Raw genomic sequence first — 24,481 nt, 5'->3', positions numbered from 1 at the left:
TCCCATTTCTGCTTCTTTCTTTTGTCCTATTCTTCAGTTTTTCTATCTAAAAGGTTATTAGCTTAAAACACACTCTACTGATATGGCCTCTTAACATAACAAAGAAAACCCATTCCCAAATGGGATTATAGCCGCAGGTATAGGAGTTAGGATTTACAAAGTATTTTTGGGGAACACAATTCAATCCATAACACAAGTGAACAAGGGCCTGAACTCATGGCCAGAGAAAGGAACTCGACTCCTGCAGGTTCTGGCCCTTGAATCTATACCCATTGCCACTGAGTCTATTCCGACTCATAGTAACCCCATAGGTCAGAATAGAACTGCAAGGGTCCCAAATCTACTGACTATTCTATTCCCCCTTTAACTCCATGGCCGCTTGCCTCCACCTCTGTTTTAGCACCAGTGACCTGAGATGGGGGTTATTTGTTCCATAAACTGTGTCTCCAGAATCTGGCACAAATCTGGTACTTAATTAAATGTATGTATTTAAATGTAACAGAAGGGGATGAAGGGTTTGCTATCTACAACCACAAATACCTTACAAGAAGAGCAGGTTCTGCTTCAGTGAAAGGTCCTTTTGTTCAGTTGGGCGACTTGAAGGGTCAGGAGCCCAGGTGGAGGTTGAGGCTTGAGTGAGCTGAATGATTGTGCATAGAAGAATTTGGAGTTCAGGTACGGGCTGGAGGTAGAGTCGGAAGGCAACGGGGGGAGAGGTAGGGAGAGAGAGCATCTGGTGAGATATTACATAAAGCAAAGCAGCCAAAATATAAAACATCTCCAGGGGGCTGGCGGCCAAAAAGTTTTGTTTGGTTTGGTTTTCACAGGGATGTCTAATAATCATGTTAAAATTTGAGTTTCAGCAATGTAAATCTGTCCTCAGCCTCTAATATCTTCAATAAAGTCTACACATTCAGATTCCCTTATTAGAGTGAGTTTTCTGTAGAAACCAAGGAAGGAGCTGAGTTTCCACCTGGATCAGGACAGAAAGGCAAGACCATTTACTGCATGAGCTAGTTCAGTGGAATTAGGAGTTAGAGGCAGAAAGGACCATAAGAAAGTAAACGTCTGATAGTAAGCTCCTGGGGAATTTGCAGAAATCTTGGATAAGGCCTTTAAACTTCCCTTGGGATATGGATGTGGGGATTTCTATCTCATTTTATCTTAGAGTGCAGAGAGGCTGTAGCTGACATCTAGGGTACAGAAGGAAGGAAAGAAAGAAAAGGATGGAAGGACAGAGCAAGGAGATGCTCTTCCTACCTTGGAGGCTTTCTGGTCTGTTTGAGAATATAACTTTATGTGTATGAAAAGATAGCCAACAATAGAGGGTAATATAAGAGACAGTGAAAGGGAATAAATAGCAGCATGGGAGTTCAAGAGTTTGGGGACAGAAGCAGAAATTCTCATGAAAACGGCAAGCCTTGAACTAGCCTTGAAGGGATCTGCTACTTAAAAGATATTTTTCTTCAATATGTATGTACATTATGTATATGTATGCTGTTGTTCTTGCCATCCAGTTTGCTCCGACTCTTGGTGACCCCATGTATAACACAATGAAATGTTGTCCAGTCCTGCACCATCTTCATGATCATTGGTATGTTTAAGTCCATTGTTGTGACCATTGTATATATATGCCACTGCCATGGAATCAATTCTGACTCATGCCAACCCCATGTAGGTCAGAGTAGAACTGTGCTCCATAGGGTTTTCAATAGCTGACTTTTTGGAAGTACATCACCAAACCTTTTTTCCAAGGTGCTTCTGGGTGGATTTAAACCATCAACCTTTTGGTTAGTAGCCAAGCACTTAACGATTTATGCCACCCAGGGCCACCACTTTGTATGTATAAATACAAAAAAAAACCAAGCCCATTGCCCGCAAGTTGATTCCGACTCATAGCAACCCTATACAACAGAGTAGAACTGCTCCATGGGATTTCCAAGCAGTGGCTGGTGGATTCAAACAGCCGACCTTTTGGTTTGCAGCTGTAGCTTGCTGTAGCTCTTAACCACTGCACCACCAGGGCTCCTACTTTACACGTATGTTGTTGTTAGCTTCCATCAAGTCAGTTGCAACTCGTAGCAACCCTATAGGACAGAGTAGAACTGCCCCATAGGGTTTCCAGGGAGTGGCTGGTGGATTTGAACTGCTGACCTTTTAGTTAGCAGCTGTGCTCTTAACCAGTATGTCACCAGGGCTCCTTGTATATGTATAGTTACATATAAATTATTTATTTTCTCCTCTTATTTGTTGGGGGTGGGCTGGGTGGATAGTGGACTTTGGCTCTGAAACCAAATGGACCAGGCTCTAAATCCTGGCTCTTCTATCTACTAGTTGTGTGACTCTGGGCAAGGTACTTAAGCTCCCTAAACTTCAGTTTCTTCGTTTGTAAACTGGAGATAATTGAAGTGCTCACCTCATAGGGCTACTGGAGATTTAAATAAAATAATCTATAAAAAGTGCTTAGCATAGGGCCTGGCACGTGGTAAGTGCTCAGTAATGCTCAGTAAATGGCAGCCCTTATTATGTAAGCAATATATGTGTATTGAATACAATTTGGAAAATACAGAGAAAAGTGGAACTAAAAATCATCAATAGATCTACTACCGGAAGAAGAAAATCACAGTTAACATGTTGGAGTATATTTTTTCAGTTTTTAGTCAATGCATAGTTTAGTTTGCCTTTTTTTCTTCTTCATACTACCAGACATTCTGGATATAAAATTTAAATCCTAATTTTTATTTAGTTAAGGTAAGAATTTTTTCTGTTTTATTATAATCCCTTCAAAACAGTTTTTAATGACTACAATACACTTGAGTGAATGCACTGTAATTTATTTAATCTTCCCTATTGTTAGACATTTCTATGGGTTCTAGTTTTTTTTCCCTATTCAAAATAACTCAGTAATAAACAAGTTTGTACATAAACCTTTTCCTTTCTTTTGTATTATTTCCTTAGAAGTGATTCCCAGAAATGAAATCACTGATGTAGCATGTATGAATTCTGAAGGCATCTGGAAGAGGCCTCTATTTCCAGACTCTTCCCTTACACCCCCTTTCCTGCTTTGTTTTTCCAGGAGAAGGAAGAATATGATTAGCCTGATGCCAGGCACTCACTGGGTCACCTGTGCCAGTTGGCAGAGTCACCAGGCAGACAGAAGTCTGGAGACAGGTATTAACCAATTGCCGTGGAGTTGACTCTGAGTCATGGTGATCCCGGGTATGCCAGAGTAGAACTGTGCTCCATAGAATTTTCCATGGCTGATTTTTTGGAAGTAGATCACCAGGGCTTTCTACCAAGGTGAGTGTAGGTGGACTTAAACTTCTAGCTTTTCAGTTAGCAGCTGAGTGAGTTAACCATTTGCACTACTCGGGACTCTGGAAATAGGTATAATTTTTCTTTTTTCAGTCAATTTATTAATGCAGTCTGAGGGAAAAGCTGACCCAGCACATGACCACTACAGAAGGCCTGGACATGTCCTTTGCTCTCTCTTCTTCCATGTGGCAGGTGGGACTAGGACCCTCCCTGGTCCCTGATAGGGCTCAGTGCTAGGCTCACAGGCAAATGTACTTTCTCTTGTGATCTCTCTCCCTGTGGCTCCATTTTGTCCAGCACTGATGGATATGCATTTCTCAGCAAAATGACCAAACCAAGATTCAGGTTGAGGGAGAGGGCTGCCCCCTAAAAGTCTAGCTTTAGCTGTGCAGAGCAGTTGCCTGCACCAGAGTTCTACTTGGAGGTTTGAGACTTCTAATGATAAAGCCTTTTTTGGTATTGGTCCTTGGGGACTTCCTGCGGACAGGTCGCTTTGGTCTTAGATGAGATTTGGGTGCTCTCATGTTCTCTTCATTACCCAAGATTCTCTGGATTACTAGTGACAGAAAAACCCAACCCAACTACTTCAAGGACAGTGGTGTGCTCTCCGGGGGCTGGGTTAGTGGGGAGTCCTTATTTGTAGTGTTTGCAGATTTCTGTGGGGTAAATGCTTCTACCAGGGCTGATTTGAAGCTTCTAAGGGTTTAAAACGCAGTCTGTAAAATTCTTGAAAGTTTAACAATAGCCTCTTGTAAGCCAGAAGGAGCCAGCTCCAGTTTGCTTGTTGTATGCTTTTGACTCATTAAAAAAAAAAAAAAAAGAGAAACCAAACCCGTTGCTGTCAAGTTGATTCTGACTCATAGCAACCTTTGGAGAACTGCCCCATAGAGTTTCCAAGGAGTGGCTGGTAGATTCAAACTGCTGACCTTTTGGTTACCAGCTGAGCTCCATTTATTATGATGTTGCTTATTGGTTCAGTTGTGAGGATTTTTGTTTTCTTTATGTTAAGGTGTAATCCATACACCTTAATTAATTTAGTAATTTAATATAATATACTATATCTTTAATATAGTAGTTTAAAATTTTTATGTAGTTATCAAATTGACAACAGGAACTCGAAAGGTTAGATAGGAAGCTTAGGGCAGTGAGTTTATGTTAATGGGGGAAGAACAATTTGGAAAAGGAGGGTGAGAATGGTTGCACAGCTTGAAGAATGTAATCAACGTCACTGAATTGTGCATGTAGAAATTCCTGAACTGGTGTATGTTCTGCTGTGTATATTTTCAACAATAATAACAAAATAATTAATTTTTTTTAATGTAGTTAACACTGATCTACTTATCTCTCACAACAAAAACTTTTCTGAATGCTTAGAAATTCCATTTCCCCACTCTTCTGTCATTTTGTCATATTGTGGGGGCTTACCTGGTGCTGTGATACTGGAAGCTATGCCACTGGTATTCAAATACGGGCAGGATCACACATGGCGGACAGGTTTCAGTTGGGCTTCCAGACTAAGACAGACTAGGAAGAAGGACCGGGTGGTCTACTTCTGAAAAGAATTATGCAGTGAAAACCTAATGAATAGCAGCATTGTCTGATGTAGTGCTGGAAGATGAGCCCCTCAGGTTGGAAGGCACTCAAGAGATAACTGGGGAAGAGTTACCTCCTCAAAGTAGAGTTGACCTTAATGATATGGATGGAGTCAAGCTTCCTGGACCTTTATTTGCTGATGTGGCACAACTCAAAAAGAGAACAGCTGCAAACATCCATTAATAATTGTAATGTAGAATATATGAAGCATGAATCAAGGAAAATTGGAAGTTGTCAAAGATGAAAGGGAATACTTGAAGATTGATATCTTCGGAATTAGTGAGCTGAAATGGACTGGTATTGGCCATTTTGAATTGGACAATCATATGGTCTATTATGCTGGGAATGACAAACTGAAGAGGAATGGGGTCGCATTCATGGTCAAAATGAACATTTCAAGATCTATCCTGAAGTACAGTGCTGTCAGTGATAGGATAATATCCATACGCCTACAAGGAAGGCCAGTTAATACAACTATTATTCAAATTTACGCAACAACTACTAAGGCCAGATGAAGAAATTGAAGATTATTTTTACCAACTTCTGCAGTCTGAAATTGATCAAACATGCAATCAGGATGCATTGATCATTACTGGTGATTGGAATGTGAAAGTTGGAAAAGAAGAAGGATCAGTAGTTGGAAAATATGACCTTGGTAATAGAAACAATGCTGGAGATCACATGATAGAATTTTGCAAGACCAACGACTTCTTCATTGCAAATAACTTTTTTCAGCAACATAAATGGTGACTATACACGTGGACCTCGCCAGATGGAATACACAAGAATCAAATGAACTACACCTGTGGAAAGAGACAATGAAAAAGCTCAATACCATCAGTCAGAAGGCCAGAGGACGACTGCGAAACAGACCATCAATTGCTCATAGGCAAGTTCGAGTTGAAGCTGAAGAAAATTAGAACCAGTTCATGAGAGCCAAAGTACGACCTTGAGTATATCCCACCCAAATTTAGTGACCATCTCAAGAATAGATTTGATGCATTGAACACTAATGACCAAAGACCAGACGAGTTGTGGGATGACATCAAAGATAACATACATGAAGAAAGGAAGAGGTCATTAAAAAGACAGGAAAGAAAGAAAAGACCAAAATGGATGTCAGAAGAGACTCTGAAACTTTCTGTTGAATATCAAGTAGCTAAAGCAAAAGGAAGAAATGAAGTAAAAGAGCTGAACAGAAGATTTCAAAGGGTGGCTAGAGATGACAAAGTAAAGTATTATAACGACATGTGCAAAAGAGCTGGAGATAGAAAACCAAAACGGAAGAACACACTCAGCATTTGTCAAGCTGAAAGAACTGAATTAAAAATTCAAGCCTGAGTTATAATATTGAAGGATTCTACAGGGAAAATATTTTATATTCATTTTTCTTAATTCATTTGTAATTTATTGCTGTGTGTGGGGTGAGCTAAGCACCCACGTTATTTTTTCTAAACAATTAACACTTTTTGAAGTCTTGCTTTCTATACTGATTTGTAGAGAAGACAATAGACAGACTTCTGATCTGTGGAGAGGTGAAGTAGGGAGTTGTTGAGAAAGATTGGAGTTGCCCAGTTTAGGGAATTTAGTTTGGGAAATGGTGAGGAAGTGGAGAAATGCAAGGCTTTAATGGAGGGGGCGGAGTTTTTATGGAACAAAGGGTTCATGTAGTGTAGTGATTCTTAATCAAGAATGCACATACCAGTTGACTGGGGAGTTTTAAAGAAATACTCATGTGTGGACCTTTCCATTAATAGGGTTGACATGGGGCTAGAGTTCATCTATTTTTTAAAAGCTCCCCAGGCAAACCGTGGAAGATAAAGCTCGTCAGATCCATAGGAAGCAGATCGAGAGAGGCACCAATGCCAAGATAAATTGTTTTGTTTTTTAATTGTGGTAAATATATAGGTAACAAAACATTTGCCATTTCAACAATCTCTACATGTACAGTTCAGTATGTCTATCATGTTATTCAACCATCACCATTAACTGTTCCCAAATTTTTCCATCACCCATAACAGAAGCTCAAGGATCCCTGGTGGCACAGTGGTTAAGTGCTCAGCTGCTAACCGAAAGGTCAGTGGTTTGGACCCACCAGCTGCTCCACAGCAGAAAGATGTGGCAGTCTGCTTCCGTAAAGATTACAGCCTTGGAAACCCTATGGGGCAGTTCTGCTCTGTCCTATCAGGTAGCTATGAGTCGAAATCGGCTCGACGGCAATGGATTTGTTTTTCTGGTTTTTTAACAGAAGCTCAGTCAGCGTTGCGTTTTGCTTTCCATCACCTACCTAGCTGAATGTAGTTGTAGGTCCAGGAAGCCTCTGAGGGTAGAGTAGAAACAGCATGGACTTTGGATTCAAGCAGTTGTGGATTTCAATCTCATTTTTACCACTTGCAGTCTGTATTATCTGGGGCAGGCCACTGTTCTCTGAATCTCACTTGCCAGGCTTAAACAAACTTAATATTTTCTTGATAAGGTTGCAATGATTCAATGGGAAATCAAATATAAAACACCTGGTTCAGCACCTGACACATAAATTAATTCTCCCCCTTCCTCTTGAGTAAGTCTTTGGCCCTTGTCTTTGGTCTACTCATAGCTGCCTTTGGGATGAACTGATGTAAGACATTTCCAGAGAAAACATGAAAATGGTTGTCAGAATAAGAAACAGAGAGATTCAAGCATCATTTAATCCACGGGTTTTGGAAATCTTCAAAGAGGCTGCACCTTTTAGGAGAGGAACTCTTCTTCCTTAGAGAAAGTCAGAGAAGCTTTGAACTTCACAAAGATCTGGCCTTCACAGCTTGGCAAAGGCAAAATTTGGCTCCAATACAGGGCCCCTTGGCTCAGTCGCAAAGATAAGCCCAGCACCTGGGCAGCTTAGCCTGTGAACCAAGAAGGCCAGCTGTTACGAAATCGGCACAGTTTAGTCATCTCCAGAAAAGAAAATTCTTCATGCCAATCAATTCTCAGAGCAAAGAATCTCTTTTCTTGAGGATGGAAAATACCATTCCTTTTCAGAAGAGGCACCTGCCTTAACTTCATATCATCGATATTCATTCAATCATTTGACAAATATTTATTGATATAATTTCTGTTTGACAACTACTTTGGAATAGGCCTCTACACAGTAATCATTTAAAACTGATTTTACATGCTGCCCTGAGTATGACAAATTGACACCAAATATTCATTAGGTGCTATTTAGTATTCCTTAGAAGTCACCCAACCAAGAGGCAGTGAGGACTGGTGGCAAGATAGAGGGGGTTGGAATAAGACACTCGTGGTTTTCTCAAACCTTGACTCTTGATAGGGATGAGCAGATGGCTAAAATGCTCTGGGCCTCAGCCTTGTTTTATGTAAAATGACAATAATGCCTTTCTTACTCCAAAGTCAGTGCTCTTTTCCCTGAAAAGAGCATTTGCTTGGGTGGAGAGGAGGGAAGAGCTCATTCAACCCAGAAGATGGGAACTTGCATGGTACCAGAGGGGAGAGAGTGAGAGATAACTGGGACAGTGGAAGGGGGGGCTTTCTACTTGATCACACCTCAAAAGACCAGGCTTCAGGGCAGGTGTCTTAGAAGTGCCTGGATGATGACCAGGCTCGCGCTACAGGGAGGATGAGAAGATCAAAAATCACTGTAACTGAATTGAAAGCCTCCTATGGGAAGAGAGTTCTTGCCTGCTGCAGTTTCACTGGGCATCAGAGAAACAAATCAAGAGAAGGATGGTACTGTTTTCACTTGAAGAAAGAGGGGCTTAATTTAGATAAGCATATTGATTTCTCATTGGGAGAAGAGTACAAGATCACACAAGGAGACTCCAGGGAGTCTCCTTATCGAGACTTGAAATTTGCTGGCTGACAGAGGCTCAGAAGGGGGTTCATTAGTGGCATGCAATCTCTTCCACATACTGGACAAGTCTCCTGATTTACTGTGACAGTCACCATGGTTGAAAGTTTACTGGTGATCTCCTAGTTCCCTCACTCCCACCCACCTCCTTCTAGGCAGAAACCTTTTCAGATGCTAATATGAGTTTCAAACAGCAATCTCCAAGTTCTGGCTACTGGGTCCCAGGTGATATTCCCAAACTGATGAGGATGCTGGGCCCAGAGTCCCTTCTCCTGAGGGGTCCCTGCCAGACATAGGATTGATAAAATGAAGGGGCCCAGGGAACATAACAGAAGTCACAGAATCTGGTCTGCTGGACTTCCTTTCCATCTGTTTGAAGGTGGAGGAATTCAACCAAAGTGATACAGTTCATTTACATAAAATTCTGGTATCACTTTAAGACCTAAGGATTTTCAGAGCAAAAGGCCGATATAAGGAAACAATAAGTCTCCAATGCAGCTAAACTGCAAGGAACAACCAGCTGTTAATGGCTGGGTGGTACAAATAGTTAAGGTTGGTGGTTCGAAAGGCCACAGCCTTCAAAACCCTATGGAGCAGTTCTACTCTGCACAGATGAGGTCGCTGTGAGTCAGATTCGACTCGACAGCAACTGACAACAAGAAGAATGGTTAGGGAGGTCCCTGGATGGCACAAATCAAAAATTACAGCCAAGAAAACCCTATGGAGCAGTTCTACTCTGTAATATGTGGGGTTGCCATGAGTTGGAATCGACGTGTTTGGTTTTTTGTTTTCTGGTTTTTTTTTTGGAATGGTTAGGGACACCAGCCTACACAGGACAATGGGATTCAGTTCATCAAATAGTTAGTGAGCTCTTACAGGTGCTGGGTCTTGTGTTGGTGAATACTTGGTGGTGGTGGTGGAGGGAGACATACAAAGATAATGGTGATAATGACAAGGAGGATAATGACAGCCAATCTATGAGAGCTGACTATGTGCCAGGCATTATGCTTATTCGTTTATTCAGTAAATAATAGGGGCTCAATAAATACTTGTTGAATGAATTGTTCACTCACCCCTGCCACAATGGCCTCTTCTCTGCTCCTCCAATGCACCTCATGACCTTGGCATTTGCCCTTTTCTCTGCCTGAAAGACTCCTTTTCCAGATACTTGCTTCTGACTCCTTCACTTTGCTCAGGTTACTCAAACATCACCTTCTCAGTGAGGTCTCCTTGGCCATCTTATCTAAAATAGTAATCCCCCACACCAGTCCCACACCCTTCCTATCCCCACTTCTCTACTTTACTTTTTCCCCTTAGCTCTTAGTACTATCCTGCATACTCTGTTTCTCTAATGTGCTTATTGCCTGCTACCTTAGCTAGTGTGAGAACTCCATGAAGGAAGGCATTTTGGACTGTTTTAGTCACAACTAGGGCTACCATGGTGGGTCCCTGGGTGGCTCAAACAGTTTGCGCTTGACTACTAACCTAAAAGTTGGCAGTTTGAACCCACCCAGTGGTGCCATGGAAGAAAGGCCTGACAATCTGCTACTGTAAAGATCAGTCATTGAAAACCCTGTGGAGCAGTTCTACCCTGTAACACATGGGGTCATCATGAGTCAGAGTCAACTCAATGGCAATGGGTTTGTTTTTTTGGGAGGGCAGCCACCAGTCAGAGTTGACATGATGGCAACCGGTGGTGGCAGCTCCATTGCCTAGGTCAGATGTTCAAATTTTCTCAATGTATGAATTGAATGAAAGAAATAATTTCTTAGTATTATTTGTGTGTGCCCCACCCAACAATAAGCATCACAGATAGATGGTATAGTGAAAAAGATAAACAAGGTTTTTGCCCTCTAGAGATTTCTGGACTTGCAAGGATAAGATATTAAGCTAATTATACCATAATTTCCATTTTGCTGAATTAGAGCATGCTGTACTTTACGGAGCCCTGGTGGTGCAGTGGTTAAGAGATTGGCTATTAACCAAACGGTCGGTAGTTTGAATCCATCAGCAGCTCCTTGGAAACACTATGGGGCAGTTCTACTCTGTCCTACAGGGTCACTAGGAGTCAAAATCAACTTGACAGCAACAGGATTGGTTTTTGTTGTTGTTGTTGAAACCTTATTTTGTTGAAACCTCATGTCAACCCTGGGACATGGGTGCTATGATCCAGTTTATAGATACTATCTTAGTTTTTTGTATAGCTGAAAATACTCAGATAGGCTCTGAATTACTGAGAGGCTGGACTTATCTACTTGAACACAGTAATGATAACTGTGTATATGTTATAATGATCTTTTCAATATTTGTTGTTGTTGTTGTTGTTGTTAGGTGCCGTCGAGTAGGTTCTGATTCATAGCAACCTTATGGATGATACGACGAAACACTGCTGGTCGTGTGTCATCCTCACAATCTTTGTTATGCTTGAGCCCATTGTTGCAGCCACTGTATCAACCCATCTCATCTAGGGTCTTCCTCTTTGTTGCTGACCCTCTCATTTACCAAGCATATGTCCTTTTCCAGGGACTGGTCCCTCCTGATAACATGTTCAAAGTAATTGAGACATAGTCTTGCCATCCTTGCTTCTAAGGAGCATTCTGGTTGTACTTCTTCCAAGACAGATTTGTTCATTCTTTTGGCAGTCCATGGTATATTCAATATTCTTCACCAATACCACAATTCAAAGGTGTCAATTCTTCTTTGGTCTTCCTTATTCATAGTCCAGCTTTTGCATGCATATGAAGCGATTGAAAACACCATGGTTTGGGTCAGGCGTACCTTAGTCTTCAAGGTGACATATTTGCTTTTTAACACTTTAAAGAGGTCTTTTGCAGCAGATTTGCCCAATGCAATGCATCCTTTGATTTCTTGACTGCTGCTTCAATGGGCGTTGAGTGTTGATCCAAGTGAAATGAAATCCTTGACAACTTCAATCTTTTCTCCATTTATCATGATGTTGCTTATCGGTCCAGTTGTGAGAATTTTTGTTTTCTTTATGTTGAGGTGTAATCCATACTGAAGGCTGTGTGTGGTCTTTGATCTTCATCAGTAAGTGCTTCAAGTCCTCTTCACTTTCAGCAAGAAAGGTTGTGTCATATGCATAATGCAGGTGGTTAATGAGTCTTCCTCCAATCCTGATGCGCTGTTCTTCATATAGTCCAACTTCTCTGATTATTTGCTCAGCACACAGATTGAATAAGTATGGAGAAAGGACACAACCCTGGCACACTCCTCTCCTGACTTTAAACTACGCAGTATCCCCTTTTTCTGTTTGATCAACTGCCTCTTGGTCTATGTACAAGTTACTCACGAGCACAATTAAGTGTTCTGGAATTCCCATTCTTCACAACATTATCAATGCTTTGTTATGATCCACACAGTCAAATGCCTTTGCATAGTCAACAAAACACAGGTAAACATCTTTCTGGTATTCTCTGCTTTCACCCAAGATCCATCTGACATCAGCAATGACATCCCTGGTTCCACATCCTCTTCTGAATCCAGCTTGAATTTCTGGCAGTTCCCTGCCGATGTAGTGCTGCAACCACTTTTGAATGATCTTCAGCAAAATTTTACTTATGTGTGATATTAATGATATTGTTCTTGCTTCGGTACCATCGATTCCTGATTATATGCTACCTGCTGAAATGGTTGAACGTTGACCAATTCTTTTTGGTATAATAACTCTGTGTATTCCTTCCATCTTCTTTTGATGCTTCCTGCATCGTTTAATATTTTCTCTGCAGAATCCTTCAATATTGCAACTCAAGGCTTGAATTTTTTCTTCAGTTCTTTAAGCTTGAGAAATGTCCAGTGTTCCCATATTCCTTACTTCCTGTGAATCCTGTGAAGTATTCATTTTACTTAAATGAGGAAACTGAGGCCTAAGAAGTTACCATAGTCCTACAACCTCCCAAACAGGATCAAACACAATCCATATTGTTACCACTGTCCTTCATTCTGAGGAACCCAAATGCTGGAGTAACTAATGGAGAGTGGGTAGTCGGGAACTAGATTTTCCTAGAGAAGGAGGCAGTTGGGATTTCCAGGCTGGAAGGCTGGGGAGAAGAGCCTGAACAAAGAACAAAGGCTTGCAGGTGGCTATAGGGTAAGGACTGGAGCACGGAGAGGGAGGTTTAGGAAAATTTAGGGTCGGGAGGCATAGTTACCACCCCATTTCCCTCCCCAACATATTCCTGGTCATTGTAGTTTGATTCTAATAAGGAAATTATTGGAGGTTTTTGAACAAGGCAATAGAATTTTTATAGCTACTTCTCCACCCCATTTATATAGAAATCCACTATGTCCATAAACCAAAACCAAGCTCTTTGCTGATGAGTCGATTATAATTAACAGTGACCCCATTATGACAGAGTAGAACCGCTCCATAGGGTTTTCTTGGCTGTAATCTTTACGGAAGCAGATTGCCAGGCCTTTTTTCCATGGCGCCCCTGGGTGGGTTTGAACTGCCAAACTTTAGGTTAGTAGTCGAGCCACCCAGGGACCTTTTGCACCACGCAGGGATCAATCATGTCCATATACTCCTTCTATTTTTTTTTGTTAAATTTGCAACATTTGTTTAAAATGTGTTATCTGACTCTATCATAAAACATTTCATTTACATATAATATCTACTTCTGCTAAAGTTTCAAAGCTTTGAGACATTCTCAACACCTCCTCCTCCTAAGAGTAGACACCTGGCAGTGCAAGGTGATGAGAATCAGGAATCTAGCATTCTGAGTCACGTACTGTCATATCCATCCACCCAACAACCCACCGACCCACCGATGCATCCATCTGCCCACCCACCCGTTTGCCCATCTGCCCATCCATCCATCCATCCATTCCCTTCCATCCATCCATCCATCCATTCCCTTCCATCCATCCATCCATCCATCCATCTACCCATCCATCCATCCATCCATCCATCCATCCATCCATCCATCCATCCATCCATCCATCATATACTGAGTGCCTCCTACAATCCAGGCAAAATGTCTGGAGCTAGGAATAAAAAAGAAACAGATCACAGTCCCTTCCCTCAGAGCTCCCAGTCAAGTTGGGATGAAAAAGTAAAAAAGCAATTACTATACATCGCAGTAAATTCTATGAACCACCGGGGAGCTGGGGAAGCAACAGGGAGGGGCACCTTATCCAGGTGGGGCAGGAACATGGTATAAGAAACCCAGTTACTGAGAGAATATGGCAAATTAGGGAAATTGCAGGAAAGCTCAATCTGGCTAAACATAGGGTAGAAAGGGATTAGAGGAAGAAATGAGGCTAGAGAGAAGCAGGGGCCACATTATGAAGGATTTTTTTTTTTCCTGTCATGCTAAGACAGTGATTCTCATATTGTTTTCTGCCTACAATACACCTACAAGGATGAAACATCAGTAACTTGGCAACAAGGAGCAGCTAAGGAGGTGAATTACCAGTTTCAGTTTGAGATACAGCCCTGCCTTCCCCTTACCAGGTGTCTTAATTATCTACTACTGCTGTAACAGAAATACCACAAATGGGCGGCTTTAACAAACAGAAATTTATTCTCTCAGAGTTTAGGAGGCTAGAAGTCCGAATTCAGGGTACAGGCTCTAGGGGAAGGCTTTCTCTGTTGGCTCTGGAGGAAGGTCCTTCTCTCTTCTGAGCATCTGCTCCTGGATGATCTTCATGTGGCTTGGCATGTCTCCTTCCCCATCTCTGCTTCCTTGCTTGCTTATTTAATCTCTTTTATATTTCAAAAGAGATTGATTGACTCAAGATACACCCTACACTAATCCAGCCTCATTAACATAACAAAGACAACTCATTCCCAAATGGGATTATAACAACAGGCATAGAGGTTAGGATTTACAACACGTATTTTTTGGGGACACAATTCAATCCATAACACCAGGTTAAGATTCATGATTCTCATTAAGGATATGGATTTCTTCTGAAGGCTGTATGGTCTTGTGTAAGTTACTTTACCACCCTAGGCTTTGTTTTCATATCTGTCTATAAATTTGTGTGCTAGTTGATAGGGTGAGCTCTAGGACCCAATGTCCACCATTCTCAAACTGTGTCACCTTGGATAAATTGTCCATCCTCCTTAAGCCTGCGTCTTTATTGGAAAACTGGATCAATACTAACTGTGGTGCCTACATCAAACGTTCACTATAATAAGCAAAGTAATGCATGTAAAGCTCTTGGTACTATATGTAGCATCCAATAAGTGACCAAAAAATGTTAACGATCATGAGGATAATGTGGTACTGCAGCTCCCACGCAACCTAACAATGTTAGCAGTCATCAGCTCATTGTCATCACCATCATTATCGTCATCATTGCCATCATCAGCATGATACTGAAGTTCTGGGAGGCCATTCGTCACTGGGTTCCTCCCCTCCACTGTCTTCTCTTGTGGTTATCTTATGAAGGGGAAGGCCCCATGGAGAGGGATTTTAGTTAACATTTATTGAACTCCTACTATGTGGACATCATGCTTGGTAAAGTAGAGAGTCAGCGAAAAAGAGGCAGACGCTCACAAGCTGGATTGACACTGGCTGCAGCAATGGGCTCAAGCATAACAACGATCATGAGGATGATGCAGGACCAGGCAGTGTTTCCTTCTGTTGTACGTAGGGTCGCTATGAGTCAGAATCCACTTGATGGCACCTAACAACAACTATGTGCCAGACACTGTTCTAGGCACTAAGGATATATGAGTGAACTAAATAAAATCCCCACTCTCATGGAACTAGTCCTCCCATTAGAGAGGACATAAACCAAAAAAAAGAAAAGAAAATCAAACCAGTGGCTGTTAACTTGATTTCAACTTATGGCAACCCCATGTGTTACAAAGTAGAACTCCCCCATAGAGTTTTCTTGACTGTAATCTTTATGGAAGCAGACCTCCAAGCCTTTCTTCCATGGCGCTGCTGGGTGGGTTCTAACAGCCAACCTTTAGGTTAGCAGTCAAGTGCAAACCGCTTATGCTACCCAGGGATTGACAATAATAATTAAACAAGTAAACAGATAGTAACTGAAAACCAAAACCAAACCCGTTGCCACTGAGTCAATTCTGACTCATAGCGACCCTACAGGACAGAGTAGAAATGACTCACAGGTTCTCCAAGGAGTGGCTGGTGGATTCGAACTGTCGACCTGTTGGCTGGCAGCTGAGCTCTTAACCACTGTGCCACCGAGGCTCCAAATATAAAGTATATACCGAAAACCACACCTGTTGCTGAAATATATAGTATGCTAGAGAACAATAAGTACTATAGGAAAGAATACAGCAGGGAAGGAAGGATAGACAGTGTGGGGAGTTGAGTGGTCATTATTTTCTGTAGGATGGCCAAGGAAGTGCTCATCTAGAGGGGACATTGAATTGGGAAGTGAACGGAACATCGATGTGGATCCTTAGGGGGAAAGCTTGTCAGGCACAGGGAATAAAACTGTGAAGATTCCAAGGGGGGAATACACCTGGTGTACTGGGGACCCATGAGGAGCCTGGACAGCAGTGATCCAGGGGGAGACAAGGAGGGGATGAGATCTGAGAGGCAGCAGGGGACCAGGGATGGGGAACTGGGTAGATCATTGTAAAAACTTTGGTTTTTACTCTGACTGCCATGGGAAGTCATTGGAGGGTGTTGGGAAGAGGTGTGACATGATCTGACTTACATTTTATCAGAACCATCTGGCTTTTGTGTTGAAAATAGACTACAGGTGGCAAGTGCTGAAGCAGGGAGACCAGTCAGTCTGGAGGTTTTTTTAGTACCCCATGTGTGAGCTGGTGGTGGCTTGGATCAGTGGGGTAGCAATGGAGGTTGTGAGAAGTGGGAGATGCTGGATATATTTTGAAGGTAAAGCCAACAAGATTTGCTATAATATACTGCACTGGATGGCAGGGGGAGGGTGAGAGAAAGAGAGGAGTCAAGGATGATTCCTGAGCAACTGAACGGATGGGGATAGAATTGCCATGTGCTGGGATAAGGAAAAAGTCCCTGGGTAGTGTAAACAGCTAACATGCTTGGCTGCTAACTGAAAGGTTGGCAGTTTGAATCTACCCAGAGGTACCTCGGAAGAAAGTCCTGGCTACCTACTCCCAAAAAATCAGCCTATGGAGCACAATTCTACTCTGACACACATGGAGTTGCCATGAGTTGGAGCTGACTGGATGGCAACTGTATTTTTTTTTTTTTTAACTAGTGGTGAAAAGGAAGACTGAATGTAGCAGATTTGGAGGAGAAAATCAATTTAATGCTCATATTGTCCCTGTTATCCCCACAACAATTTGGGCTCTGTGAGGTGAAGTCTTTTTCCCAAGGTCACTTAAGTAGCAGAGCCAGGATTTGAACTAGCTGTCTCTGATTCCCGAGCCTGTAAGCCTATAGCAAAGCAAAGCTCACAGAAGTCCTGACCTTGGTTTCCTTTGATCCAGGATCCAACCAACCCTTCACACTGCAAGGGCTTTACCATTGACCACAGGGTCACACTTCTGGCTTCCCCCCATTCTTAATAAAGTCCCACCTCCCACAGAAATGAAACTGGTGCAAATGAGAGGGCCCCTTCCTCCAGGGAGATCATCTCAGGGCCATGCCCCTTTCCAGACCAAACATAACACTGCTCGTGCTTGCTGCAGATGTCCCAGATCACTATGACCTCGAGCCAGCTAAAGTGAACTTCACTTGAAAATGAATGAACTTCAGTAACTGCTAGTCTACCAGGCACCCAGAACTGAGCTGCTTTGATTTCCACTCCAGCTCTGGGTACGAAGATTCCTCCGTCCCCAGACACCCAAACATCATCATTTACCTGTTTCAGCACTGGCTGGGTCAGCCGGGATTGTAAGCAGCTAAATGATGGTTAATAGCTGGAAAGGGGAGCGGGGAGGGAATGGGGTTGTGGGGGGCACCCATTGCCTTCGAGTCAATTCTGACTCATAGTGACCCTATGGGACAGAGTAGAACTGCCTCATAGGGTTTCCAAGGCTGTAAATCTTTACAGAAGCAGACTGCCACATCTTTCTACCATGGAGTGGCTGGTGGGTTGGAACCACCAGTCTTTTGATTAGCAGCCAAGAGCTTAATCACTGCGCCACCAGGGCTCCTTGGAGTCAGCCCACCTGGTTCAAATCCTGGTTCTACCATTTATTAGCTGTGGGAACTAGGTCAAGTTACTTAACTGCTATGTGCCTCTGTTTTCTCGTCTGTAAAATGGGTGTCAATCCTTCATAGAATTGTTGTAAAGTTTAAAATATAAAGTATGCACAGAGATTAGTGCAGTGTCTGCATATAATAATGACCTAAGAAAAGGCGGCTATTACTTTTAATATTATCTTATTAAGACTTCATTTTGTGTTTCATTAACATATCTATCTTGGAAGAAGTACAGCCAGAATGCTCCTTAGAAGCAAGGATGGCGAGACTTCGTCTCATGTACTTTGGATGTGTTATCAAGAGGGACCAGTCCTTGGAGGAGGACATCATGTTGGTAGAAGGCTAGGGAAAAAGAGGAAGACCCTCGGTGAGATGGATTGACACAGCAGCTACAGCGATGGGCTCAAACATAACAATGATTGTGAGGATGGCACAGGACTGGGTAGTGTTTTGTTCTGTTGTCATAGGGTCACTATGAGTTGGCACCAACTCAACGGCACCTAAAAACATTGTCATCATGATCATTGCTTAGACCACTTTGTCTATAGCATCAAATTGGGACCAAGGAGGAAAGATATAAGTAAACCATTGTTTAGCATCCTATAGCTTACAAAGGGTGTCGGGTTCCTGGGGGATGCAAATTTAAACGCTTGACTACTAAAGGAAAGGCTGGTGGTTCTAACTCACCCAAGGGTGCCTCAGAAGAAATTCCTGTTGATCTGCTTCTGGAAAAATCAGCTGTTGAAAACACTCTGGAGCACAGTTCTGCTGTGACACACATGGGTCACCAGGAGTTGGAATCAACTTGATGGCAGCTGGTAGCTTACAAAACCTTTTCATGTGCATTATCACCTTATAAACCAAAAAACCAAACTCAGTTGCCGTCTAGTCGATTCCAACTCATAGTGACCCTATAGGAGACAGTAGAACTGCCCCACAGGGTTTCCAAGGCTGTAATCTTGCAGAAGCAGATTGTCACATCTTTCTTCCATGGAGCGGCTGGTAGGTTAGAACTGCTGACCTTTCGGTTAGCAGCTGAGTGCTTAATCACTGTACCACTACTTTTATCACCTGATATCACCCTGGAATAAGAGGCTGAAAGGCAGATCCACATCACACAGTCAGTTCGATAGTGGCATCAAAATGCAAAACCGTTTTATAGTCACAAGTAATATGAACATGCCTTCCTGAGCCCCCAGGCCCTCCCCTCATGTCATCCTGGTTTTATCATCCCTCAGTTCACCTCAGAAGACCGAGGCTATCAGCTGAGCACATTTCTTAGGACTGCAAAAACAAGCAGAAAAGTGATTGTTTTAAAGGCAGTATCAAGATGTTCCAAATCAAAATGTTCACATATCCATCCCACAGCCAAACAGTGCCCCAGCTAGGATGTGGAGGACCCACGTCTTCTACTTTGAAACCCCATCTCCTTCCCCTCCTACATGGTGCTGCAGCATTTGGAGTTGGGGAACTCCTGGGGCAGGGCGGGGGCGGGGGGAGTGTGAACCCTTGAGGTGGGGAGGGGTGGTCCTAGCTCTCTAGAGCTAAGCTATAAAGGAAGGCCCCACCTCTAACATGCAGCTGGTTTGCAGGGCATTCAGGCCTATGCCTTGTCTCCCGGGGCCTTGTTAACCTAGAGTACAGTAGGATCAATCAACATTAATGGGGGCTTCCTATTTAGCTGGAAACCCTGGTGGCGTCGTGGTTAAAGAGCTACGGCTGCTAACCAAAAAAGGTCAGCAGTTCAAATCTACCAGGCACTCCTTGGAAACTCTACGGGGCAGCTATACTCTGTCCTATAGGGTCGCTATGAATTGGAATCGACTTGACGGCAATGGGTTTTCTATTTAGCCAGTCTAAAAGAAATGTGAAAAACAAAGAGTGCTGCAGGATTACAAAGCTCTACCTCATAATTTATGGGCCATGCAGTGTGAGGATGGGAGCCCCAGGGGCACAGTGGTTAAGTGCTTGGCTGCTAACCAAAAGATCGTGAACCCACCAGCTGCTTCATGAGAGAAAGATGTGCTTCCGTGAAGATCTGGAAACTCTGTGGGGCAGTTCTACTCTGTCCTACAGGGTCACTGTGAGTCTGAATGAACTCGATGGCAATGGGTTTGGTTTGGTTTTTGGTGCTGTTCTGAAGCACAAGCTGGGGAAAAGGCTGGGGGAAAGAGAGAGATGCTTCTGGCTCCTCGTCTTCTCCACCCACATTCCTGACCACCCCACACACTTTAGGGAGGAGGAAAAGATGATAGAGGAGAGAAATCAAGAGGAAAAGGACAAGAGAAGCCTTCTCTAAATACATGCTGGTGCAGACAATGGGCAGGGAGAATGGGAATCTCCAAGAACTGTTGGTCCCTTCTTGCCCTAGAAGATGTATTTCCACGACGACTCACTTATCGTCCTCTGGGTGTAACTGAACTACCAAGTGGAGCTACCCTTTACAGGGAAACACAGCCTGCTTTTTCAAGTTAAAACCCTCATAGTCTGTGGTTTGTAAGCCACATATGGTGCTGGAAGCTCCCAGAAATAATGATGAAAGAAGATCATTTAAATCTGGACATAGAAGCTTTGTGCAGCTACACTTTCACTTACTTACTCTGCAAATTATGTTAGCTACACTTTATTCCTTGAGTCTTTCTACACGCCCAGTATCACAGGGTGTCTCTCATTTATTCCTCCCAACAACCTTGTGAGGTTAATTCTTATTACCCCCATCTTCCAGATGAAGACATTGATGTTCAGAAAGGTCTGAGGCTCAGTCAATCGTGGAGCTGAATTTGAACTCAGTCTATCCCAGAGCCTGTCTTAACCACTGTACTTCACAACCTCTTGGAGGAAAAGACCAAAAAACAAACCCATTGCCGTTGACTTGATGCCAACTCATAGCGATCCTATAGGACAGAATAGAACTGCCCCGTGGGGTTTCCAAGGAGCGCCTGGTGCATTTGAACTGCGGTCCTTTTGGTTAGCAGCTGAACTCCTAACCATTAGCCACCCGGGTTTCCATGGGTGAGGGGGAAACACTGAAAATAGCAACAGCCCCCTCCCCCTGCCCCGCCCCTTACTCCTTCAGTGATCAACAGAGACAAAAAGTAGAGAAAGCTTCTATTCTAAAGATGTCTGAAACAGCTTTTAAAATTTTAAGTATTTTTTATAACAATCGGATGATCTTTTCTCTAAGAAATATATTAGTATCATAATAAGAAAGGTTTTTAGAGGCACACTTTACAGAAGAAGTGACCCTGAAACCCAGAGAGGAGGCTAAGGACACTTCTCGAGGTCACACTGTCAGTTTGGTGGCAGAACTAAAGCTTAAAAATCAGGGCTCCTCACTCCCTGGCCAGAGCTTGGCTGGGCCCCATCAAGCTGCTTTGTAAGTTATCACTGCTTCTGCCCCAACATGGATGGCTGCTTGAAGGAGGGTGGTGTCGTTTTGTGAGCTAGAGCTTTTATACACAATTTGAATTTACCAGTTTTTAAAAAATGTCCTTCTGTCAGCTTCTGATGAGTTAGTCCTCTGCTTCCCTCTGCCATCTCATCTGGGCTGTTTAACTAGGAGGCTCCTGCTACAGCTCCAGATGTCAGCTGAAGTGGAGATGTTCCTGTCTCTCTCAGTGAAGCAGATGACTATATCCCATAATTTGCTCTGGCCTCCCACCCTAAGAGTGACGCTTCTACTTGCCTGGCTGGCTTCTAAGACACTCCACAATCTGGAACCACCTCACCCAGGTCATCTCTTTCTTTCCTACACCACAGCACACACTCTTCATGCCAGACAGGTCTCCTGAGCTCATGCCTTTCTGCAGCAGAAATATCCTCACTGCTCTCCTCCTTGCAAGCCCATTCCTCAAGACTTCCCTATGTGTTTTGTTAGGTGCCATTGAGTCGGTTCCAACTCTCAGTGACCTTATGTATAACAGAAGGAAATGCTGCCTGGCCCTGCACCATCCTCACAATTGTTGTTATGCTTGAGCCCATTGTTGCAGCCACTGTGTCAATCCATGTTGTTGAGGGTCTTCCTCTTTTTCACTGACCCTCTACTTTACCAAGCATGATGTCCTTCTCTATGTCCCTCCTGATAACATGTAAGGAGCATTCTGACTGCACTTCTTCCACCCCAGTGGTTTGCTTTCCAAGTTCCCTTTACACTTTATATTCTCAATGACATATTTAGCCCTTAACATGTCTCTGCACGTTTCTCCGAATGTAATGCAGGTTCCTTGAGGGAAGGCATGCATGTTTTCATTCGTTCACTAGAGATTTTAAAAGCACTTTATAAGGTGAGATACAAAGAGAAATATAAGCAATAGTTGCTTCCTGTCCTCAAGGAGGAGAGACTCTAATAGTAGACATCTGTCTGGCACATGTCAGCCCTCAACCAAGGTTTGCTATATTTAACTAACATATATAACTGTACTCCTTAAGGTTTTCAATGGCTGAGTTTTTGGATGTAGATCGCCAGGCCTTTCTTCTGAGGTGCTTCTGGATGGGCTTGAACCTCTAACCTTTTGGCTAGAAGCTGACCACGTTAACCATTTGCACCACCTAGGGAGTACAGTTCTACTCTGACACACATGGCATCGCCATGAGTCGGAATCAACTCAACTGGTTTGCCTTTTCTTTTTCCTGTTAACATATATAATGTGTCTCACTGCAATTATTTGGAACCCTGGTGGCTCAGTGGTTAAGAGCTATGGCTGCTAACCAAAAGGTCAGCTGTTTGAATCCGCTAGCTGCTCCTCGGAAATCCTATGGGGCATTTCTACTCTGTCCTATAGGGTTGCCATGAGTCAGAATCAACTCGATGGCCACGGTTTTTTTAATTGCAATGATTTGCTGTCGCTAATGTCCTATGAGAGGTATCAATTGGTATTATAGGGATGGCATCTTGAAAGAGGTGTCACTGAAATTAGGATGTAAGGACAGTGATTTTATTATTATTAAAAATTGGGAGGTTACAGGCAGAAAAAACAGCATCCTTACCCTACCACACATTCCTAAGCACAGCACGTGCCAGGCAGACACCAGACACCAGGTACAGGGGAAAAAGAGCCCAGTGCAGTGGAGTTCTGACCCTGCCCCAACTAGCTTTAGTGAGAGTGGGCAAATTGCTTAACTTCCCTGGGCCCCAGTTTCCCATTCTGAAGTGATTAAGCGGTACAGACTTAAGAGGAAGACCAGGGTTCAAATCATGACTGTGCATGACCTTGAACAAATCATTTGGGGGTGTAGGGTTTAGCCTCAGTTTCCTTCCTATAAATTGGGTAAAATAATTCCTACCATACAGGGTTTTTGTGATGTTTTTAAGAACATATGTAAGGTGCTAAGCACAGTGCCTGTCATTGTTATATTTGTCTCTACAAAAGTGGGGGGTAACAAACCCTAACCTGCCTCCTTTCAGTGCGGCTGCTGGTGGTTTCCCAGACTAGCAGTGTCTTGTCCAGAGTAGGGGCTATTGACAGACTATATGACTCCCAAAGAAAAAAAGTTGAAAGGGCTTCAGATAAAAGTAAAGCGCAGTCGATTGGACGCCCAATAAATGTGCTCCCTCGAACAGATTTAATGCAGCGCAAAATCTTTGCTAATTCTCGCCAAACATGCCTTAGAAGCGGACTGGTTTTTAAACAGTCTTTTCCGCCTCCAAACCCAAAGACAGACGCATGGCTCAGCCCCGTGGCGGGCGTGATAGGTGTGCTATACGTGGGGGAACGGGAGGCTCATCCCCACCGCCTTACTCCCACTTCCCCCGGGCTAGGCTCCTCGGACGTCCACACTTAGTTTCCCCTCTCTGCTCAAGGCGCGGGGGCCCGTTGCGCAGGGTCATTCCCGGCTCTCGTCCCCTGGGCCCCGCCCGGGTGCCCCCGCCCCTGTAGACCCCTTCCCCTCAGCCGCCTACCGGCCGCCACCCCCGGCCTCCGTAGACGCCGCCCGGCCACTACCCTCCCTTCGGCCATCTCGGCCGCCCGCCCTGGCCCCCGTAGGCTCCGCCCGGCTGCCCGCTTCCTCGGTCGCCTCCCCCACCTCAACCTCCAGTCCCGGCCTCCAGGGACCGCCCGGCCGCCCCGCTCCCCTCGGCCGTCTCCCCCACCTCGACCTCCTATCCCGGCCCCTAGGGACCCGCCCGGCCGCCCCACACCCCTCGGCGGCCTCCCGGACCTCGATTTCCAGTCGGACCCCTAGGAACAGCCGCCCGGCCGCCCTCGTTTGCACTCCGCGGGTGCCCGCGAGCCCCGCCCCGGGCCCAGCCCTCCCTTCTTTGGGGTCTTGGCGGCAGGAAGGAGGGGCCGCCCGGCGACCCGGCGTGCGTGGCAAGCTCGCCCGGCTCGGCTCGCTTGGCCTCCCTTCCCGGGAGGCGGGGTCGGCGCCGCGGCGGCTGTAGCGGCGGAGGAGGCCCCCTCCTCCTTCCTCCCTGGGCCTGGCCTCCTGCCTCGCCCGCCCGCCCTCTCTCTCTCTCTCTCTCTGTCTCTCTCTCGGCCCCTCCGACGCCGCCAGTGCCCGCGTGCTGCTCTCCCAGCCCCGGGGGAACACGAGCAAGTTTCCCGGGCCGCGCGCCCCGCTCGCTCGCGTCCCAGCCCGCGGCCTC

The 24,481-nt window shown here is 44.2% G+C and overlaps 1 protein-coding gene across 1 annotated transcript in view; it reads left to right on the top strand.

Annotated features, from left to right (window-relative positions):
* The window catches only part of CKAP4 (cytoskeleton associated protein 4), a 67,740-nt gene that overhangs the window by 32,743 nt on the left and 10,516 nt on the right, over nt 1–24,481 (top strand). The window contains exons 4-5 of the mRNA XM_012554795.2: nt 23,654–24,273; nt 24,391–24,463. Of these exons, the coding sequence (XP_012410249.1) occupies nt 23,654–24,273; nt 24,391–24,463 (693 nt within the window). The remainder of the gene's footprint in view (nt 1–23,653; nt 24,274–24,390; nt 24,464–24,481) is intronic.

The sequence above is a fragment of the Trichechus manatus genome, unplaced genomic scaffold, assembly GCF_000243295.1.
Source record: "Trichechus manatus latirostris isolate Lorelei unplaced genomic scaffold, TriManLat1.0 scaffold00027, whole genome shotgun sequence".
NCBI classification, from domain to species: Eukaryota; Metazoa; Chordata; class Mammalia; order Sirenia; family Trichechidae; genus Trichechus; species Trichechus manatus.
The sequence above is the reverse complement of the archived record's forward strand: the minus strand, read 5'-3'. Positions and strand labels throughout refer to the sequence as shown.